This window comes from Poecilia latipinna, unplaced genomic scaffold (genome assembly GCF_001443285.1).
Source record: "Poecilia latipinna isolate Pla-1442-1.1 unplaced genomic scaffold, P_latipinna-1.0 Scaffold329, whole genome shotgun sequence".
Classification (NCBI taxonomy): Eukaryota; Metazoa; Chordata; class Actinopteri; order Cyprinodontiformes; family Poeciliidae; genus Poecilia; species Poecilia latipinna.
This window is the reverse complement of record NW_015112945.1, coordinates 217,694-224,719: the sequence shown is the minus strand read 5'-3', so window position 1 is coordinate 224,719 and position 7,026 is coordinate 217,694. Positions and strand designations below refer to the sequence as shown.

Genomic DNA, 7,026 nt, shown 5'->3' with positions numbered 1-7,026 from the left:
CAAAACCTCTGAACTATGTTTCATGAGATTAATAAAACATATATTTCATCAATCTGGTGCAAATGAATGAGGTGTGTGTGTGAGACAGGAGAAGGAGGTGAAATCAGTACCTTGCCATAATGAGACACTGCAGAGGAATACAATGAAGATTTGCTATTATGATGGACTTCAAGATGAGGAGCGGCCGCTCTTCCTTGCTATAAACACACACACACACACACACACACACACACACACACCAGCTTGTTATTATGAGAACAAACGTTTTGGAGGCAGAATGATTATTATTGTTCAATCTGAATTCGGTGGAACCAGTGAACAGGATGCAGCCATTTCAACCTATTGTTTCAGTGGGTTACTCATGCTACTTTGCTTTGTGGACAAAATGGCAAAAAAAAAAAAAAGACATTAGTATTCATTTAAAATATGTCAGATTATGCTTAACTGCATAACTTAAGTACTTATGTAATAAAAAAAACATCCCCTCTTCAGAAAGTTATCTCAGTTTAAATAGTCACACACCTTCCTGTATAAATAATGTTTGCTAAAGCTGCTACAACACTGCATATAGTTTGAGTCAAGTTTCAAAGCAGAACCGAGACGTTTCCAGACTTGTCGGGCTGAGATTTCTGCATTATTAAAGCGCCGCTTCCAAAAGGAGTGCCAATTATTAATTAAAATTTACTGCCATTAAAATCAGTGTTGCCAGAGGGATGGGGGAGGGGGGGGAGTGTAAAAATCAGCAGAGAGAGAAAGACAGCAACGCTGGTGTACTTACAAGAGTCATCCAGTACGCAGCGTACGCCATGAGAGAGCAAAGCTGAAGTCTGCACTTCTTTTCCTGCGCTCTCAGAAACAAATCCTGCTTTATGTCATGCCTCCCCTAAAGACGTGCCACTCCCTGCAGACTGCACCTTGTCGCACACTGTCTGTTCTGCAACACTTCCTTTCTCTGACTCAATGGATGCAGAGAGTTTCACAACTTTCGAAGGAATTTCGGGCTCCTTATCAAAACCACACGCAGCGACCTGTTTGCAGTATTTTACCGACCTACTCCACCCAGCGAACATATTTACTTTTTTTTTTTTTTGGAAACGCAAAAATGAAAAGACAAAAGCCTTTTTGGTTATCATTAGCGCTCCAGAAGCCTTAGTCATCATGCCTCTAAGTGGACAGAAAGCAAGCTGGTTGTTAGTAGCTTTGAAATATTCAGTCACTCGTATCTCCTGCCTGGTCCAGAGGATGAATCGGGTCCAAACGTGCCAAAAAATAAAAGAAAAGTCCTGTCTGTCGTTGTGCAGGTTGCATTGTTTGGATCTTTATGAGTGCTTGTAATGAAAGCAAAGATGAAACGTACCTCCTTGGTGTTTTTCTGATGGCCGTGGCTTCTCCTCTTATGTGGCATCTTTGCAGACCAGGATGGATAAACCTTCTCCAGCTCCCTTTGCGACCCGACTTGTGTTTCGGAAATCACTGTGTGAGTGACCAAGAACCAGTTAAGCTGAGCTGCTCCTCCCGCTGGTGGAGGGGGAAACAATGAGGGTTTTAGGAATGCTTACAGAAGATGGCAAACCCAAAAATGATTCAGCATGATGGTGTGTGTGTATGTGTGTGTGTGTGTGTGACAGTTTTGCAGCTTGCAGTCTTGTTTTCAGTTTATGTTACCTTATTCTGTGACGCTAATTGCGACCTTTTTGTTGAATGCTGTCAGATATGTGGTTGAAAATTGGTCAGATATATGAAAACTTGTTCAAATGATTGATTAAATGAAGAATATAAACTACTTGAACTGCGTATTTCGGGTCGTATTTTAGTAAAAATTAAACAAATTGTTGTTTTACTAGCTGGTTGGGCTTTCTTTAGACGGGATACACCCCCCCCCTCCCCCCCCTACACACACACACACAGAAAAGGGAAAAGTTGACTCACCAGTTGATGGCATTATTTCCGATCAGTAATCCGAGACGTTCCCAAAGCACAATGCTGCCCCCTGCTGAGCAAATCTGGAACTGTCCGAGTCAAGGCTTCTGAAAATGGCATCTGGCTTTTGAGCGGCTGCTCTAAAATTTAATGAGGCCCAAAGGAGACTTTGCAGCCTGTGCCAACTTGAAGTGGAGCCCACCAGCAGAAACACCAGCAAAGTGACACTTGCATTTCTGTGATGTTTTGATTATTGGATATTATGTATTAATATTTTGAACCAGGCTCATTGACTCAGTTTGCTTTAAATTTGTTGCCTCTGAAGTGTCTAATCTTCCTTTTGAGTTTACCCACCAGTGATACTGCGGAGATAAAAGCAGGTATTGGTACATTTGGTAGAGCGGTCCTCCTGCTGGGAAAGGAAATCAGCGTCTCCGTAAAGCTGGTCAGCAGAGGGCAGCTTGAGGTTCTTCACATTATCCTGGTAGCTGAGTTTGGACCTGATGAGACAAAGTCGACCTACCTCAGCAGATGACATGGCCCCCTAAATACTCACTGACCACGGACACTTTACATTTTACTTCAAGAACCACATTTAATGGTATGTTCACCGTCCTGCAACATGGGAAAACAGGAGCATGAAGTCAAATATCCACGCCCCTTACAACAACTAAAGGATGTAAAGTGTTTAGTTAGATTTTAGAATTTATGTTAAGTTTTAATTTATTCATACACACGTTTTATCTATTGATTAGATTATTCATTGTCTATTAAGTGGTGGATTTGTGAAATCTAGTTTTGTGTTTCTTCCTGATGCATACAAATGAGGGAAAAAAGTTTATTCATTCATTGGAAGATATGTCTCCAGTCTTCCTCTAAATTTTTGGACGTTGATCTCCGAATGAAAAGAAAAAAGATTATTTCACCTGAAAACAAAACTTTGGACAACTGAGCAGCGAATTAAGAACGAATCTAAGACGTTTTTCTAACATTTTCTCTGTTTCAGGAGCAGATCTGAACGATGCAGCTCGTTTCCCGGTCATGCCGGTTGTTTGAAACTCTGACTCCCGCCGCAGTCCTCACCTTGTGAATCTCCAACTAAACTTTATATTACAATCTATATTATTCCTGTGGCTTAGACACCTTTTTCCAAAACACTGTCATTCAGAAATAACCATATCCTCTCCTTCCTGTAGAGGGTGTCAGTGACTCTCTGCCTGCCTGTCAAGTCGACCATCGTCTCCATGACTTTCTAGGCCAAACGTATACATACATTGTGACACTTATTTATTGAATATCTTGGTCTTGTTCAGTCTCTCTTCTCTGGGAAGCTGAATTTTAGGTCATCAATTGCCAGATGAGATTTGAATCCAGATTCATTTAGCTGTGAGACATCAATGCTAACCACTGAACACACTGCATGTTAGTAGTATTTAAAGGGGCCGTATTACGGATCTTCCAGACACATAGTGCCATTTCATAGCACAATCCAGTAACTATGTTACTTTCAGTTGTTACGAAAATGCTGTATGGATCAAACATAACTTAAAATAAATTTAACTTAGTACCTTTATGGATTGAAATTGGGCCCCTATTAAAAACTCCTGCTCTTCTGAAACTCCGCCTTCAGAAAGTCATCACATCGCTCCTCTATTAACCCTTTAACAGCATTTTTTTTTTTTTACCAGTGTTGCACTAAGAATTAGTTTGTAAAATGAGCTCAGCAGATGCACAGTTTCCCCAGGTCTTTGTTAAATAATTAGGGCTCCTCAGAGTAATTGGGAATTAAATGTCTGCAATATGATGGCAAAAGTTGTTTCTCAGTGGTGGGCTTGGGAATATTCTGAACCCCAGAAAACATGCTGTGAGGACAAAGTATCCATCAGCAGTGATAAAACGTCCTAAAAATGTAACACTTTCCTGCGCAAATTGCAAATTTTACAAACTAACTTTGTGTCCAAAAGCATGTAAATGTTTCAATGTCTTTTGTGCACCAAGCAGCAGCTTGGCTGCAGATGAGGATTTCATCAACATACTGAAACGGTGCAGTATCGTCACACAGGGTGAGAGACTCTACACTGTTTTTCAGTGCAGCCTTAGAGATTGCAGGACTCTCAAAGAAAACTTTGACATCAGGTGGAATTTGGGACAAAACAGTATTTGGATGTATACAAATGGAGCTTGAATTGAATTCACTGCCTGGAAGTCTTGAACAAAACACCATTCGGCTGGCAGACCTGGACCTCTGAGAAGTACGCACAAAAAAAGTTTCACATGTAGCAATAATGCCACAAGCTTTAACAGAATGTCCTGTGTCGCTTAGTTTTGGAAGGACCACAAATGATTCACATTCTTATCAGCCCTAATTGTTGATAGGCTTGAGGATCCAGCCAGGACTGTGTTCAAGAGGCAGTCGCTTTTAGACAGGAACAGTTCAGTGGGAGCTTTAAAGTCTGAGGTTACAGTTCTCTAATATTTAAAACATTATTGTCAGGTGAGAGGTTGGACGAGTCCAGCCAGTCACTGTCACACAAAAGAAAAAAAAAAAAAAAACACCCGCGTCTACTGAAGACCAGTTTAGATGGCGTGGTAAGGGACACAATGCAAGTCTGGGACATAAACACAAAGACAGCTGTGCAGGGAACAGACGGACAGGCAGACAAAAAGGGCAGCAGCTGGTGCTCTCCGAAAACACACAGTACAGAGTGAATTCAAAAAGTCGTACCGCCCGATAAGCGTTCGGACCTCCGCTCAGATCAATCCTCGATGCGTCACTGTCAATACGAAGCAGATCTATCTGACCCCAGGATGACATTTTACGCCGTGAGGTGATATGAGATGACATTTGTGGAAGGCTGCCTGAAAACTTTCATCACACAAATGACTTTAGCAGATTCTGCACCTTTGTGTTTGATTCCAGTTTAAATTGTATGGTTACGGTCGTACGAGGTCACGGTTGTTTTAGCTGCTACAAGTTCCCCATAAACCACAAATTTATTTTTAATAAATAATTTATTTTTACTTGCCATAGGCAATGTTTAATAAAGTTAATCAAACACTGGCATATATTCCAGTCCAGTCCCTCTGCTGGTCATTTACTGCTTTTGTCATAACATACATTGCTCAAGTACTCATTTATGACTAACTTGAGATTTTGTGTGATAAACCAACACACACTTGTTACACAATATGAATCTGAAAAGTGTGGCTACTCTGTGTATTCATGTCCTTGTCCCTGGCACGATTGTTCTCCATTTTACGACGGCGTCTTGCATGATGTTAAAATAAAACAATCTAAGATGAAAATGATTTGAGTTGCATTGACAGTCACTGCAGGAGACAAGCAGGGATGCAGGAATGATCAATTCGCCACACCTAATTGATTTCATTTGAGCTAACATGCGCTGAGTCAGCTCTCCTTCCACGTCTTCACCTGCGTCACCCTGCGACTAAAAGCTTCCTTTCGCGAGGCGATTCGCTGCACCTGGAAAAATAATTAGTTTGAGACGCGCAGCTCGACCTCTGGAGTCGCCTGATGTGAGTGATGTGTGTGTGTGTGTGTGTGTGTGTGTGTGTGTGTGTGTGTGTGTGTGTGTGTGTGTGTGTGTGTGTGTGTGTGTGTGCATGTGCTTGCTTGTGTGTGTGCAGGAAGGATGATCTCACCCCTCTCTGCTGACATGCTCAGGCACAGTTTAGATGTAAGGACATCAAATTCAGGGAATCTGTATAAACAAAGATTCACTGATCTGGAACAAAATCAGCTTCTCCTGACATAAACTGACCAGTGTTTTTTTTTCTTTTTTTTTTTATCCCCCTCCTCGGTATTTCTGTGTGCATGAGTGAGAGTCTGGGTGAGAGCAAACACTTGTTGCTAGGTAAAGATGGATTATACAGCCGATGCGCCGCGAACCTGTTTGCACATGACCAGATGACCAAAGGTAATGACTAACAACTCACTCTATAGAGAAGCCACACCTCATTAAAATGAAAACTGGAGTGTCTTCTACTACGGCAGCAGTACTAGTGTTGTGCTCCATTGTTACAGGTTGATGATGTTCCTTTGCTGTGGTGTGTGACTGTTGAGGCCTCTGTAGTTTCAAGGAGGGGGGAAAAAAACACAGCCGTCTCTCCAGTCGAGCCGCGGTCTCTGCATCATTGCACTCATTTAAAACCACTGACACACTGTTTCCATCAGTAAGCAACCTGAGCTCGGCGTTACTGTTTCCACGAATAACTGAAATGGTCGCAGTTTGACGAGATAGCAAAATGAGAGGGCACACTGCGTAATAATGTCCTTTTATGAAAGGAAAAAGCTGTTCAATGGACTTATTACACTGGTTAGCAGCCAAAAAAATTGTCTGGGGTTTCTCAGCTGCTTTAGGGTCATTTTGATGAGCTGAATCCAAAAATCGCCTTGGTTTTGCTCAATCGGGTCAACTTTCTGAACTACGAACGCAACATGAGCATCAAAATGCATGACTTGTTCTCACATGTGGATCAGTTTCCTGAGAATCAACGAGTGAAGAGCAGGAGGAGAGACTCCATCAGGACAGTAAGGAGACAGAGAATTATACACAATCAAGACGTAATGTTCAGTTTACATGTACTTACCCTTATCAGTGTTTATTATTCAATTTACAGAAGTCCAAGTTTGTAACATTTAATTAATACACTCTGTTAGAAAACACTTTTTTTTCTCCTAGAACCTTTTCTGGATGAGAAATATTAATGGAAATTAACTGATTATGTCACAAAAATGTCATCAATTTAGTCAGAAGATCAGATTTCTCTAAATCAAATCAGAAGAAAAACTTGACCTGATTGAGAAAAATGGATGTCATGTTTGGATTCAGCAGTGCAAAATAGTCCAAATTCAGTTGGAAAAAAACACAAGAAAACTTCTAAAATATATTTTTCCTTTGAGCCCAGTGTTATTTATCTAATTAATCTGGCTATTTGCATCACGTTTTGATAGGTAAAATTAGTATGAAATTTTTAAGATTGTGATATAAAACAGAAAAGCGCTATTTTGGCTCGCAAAAGTTTCCATCCTCCTGAAACTTGCAACCACCAAGTTTGGTGCATTTTTTTTTTTTTTTTTTTTTT

The 7,026-nt window shown here is 40.9% G+C and overlaps 1 protein-coding gene across 14 annotated transcripts in view; it reads right to left on the bottom strand.

Annotated features, from left to right (window-relative positions):
* cast (calpastatin) overlaps positions 1-1,479 on the bottom strand; it is a 48,398-nt gene extending 46,919 nt beyond the window's left edge. For 3 of the 14 annotated variants that reach the window (XM_015035240.1, XM_015035247.1, XM_015035252.1), the window contains exons 1-2: positions 1,358-1,472; positions 111-197 (exon numbers count right to left, since the gene is read on the bottom strand). In XM_015035240.1, coding sequence (XP_014890726.1) covers positions 111-197; positions 1,358-1,405 — 135 coding nt within the window. In that variant the 5' untranslated portion in view covers positions 1,406-1,472. Of the gene's footprint in view, positions 1-110; positions 198-778; positions 1,037-1,357 lie in introns of those variants that run through there. The other 11 variants (XM_015035257.1, XM_015035238.1, XM_015035244.1 and 8 more) reach the window with 11 other exon arrangements.
* Positions 1,480-7,026: the final 5,547 nt, after the last annotated feature.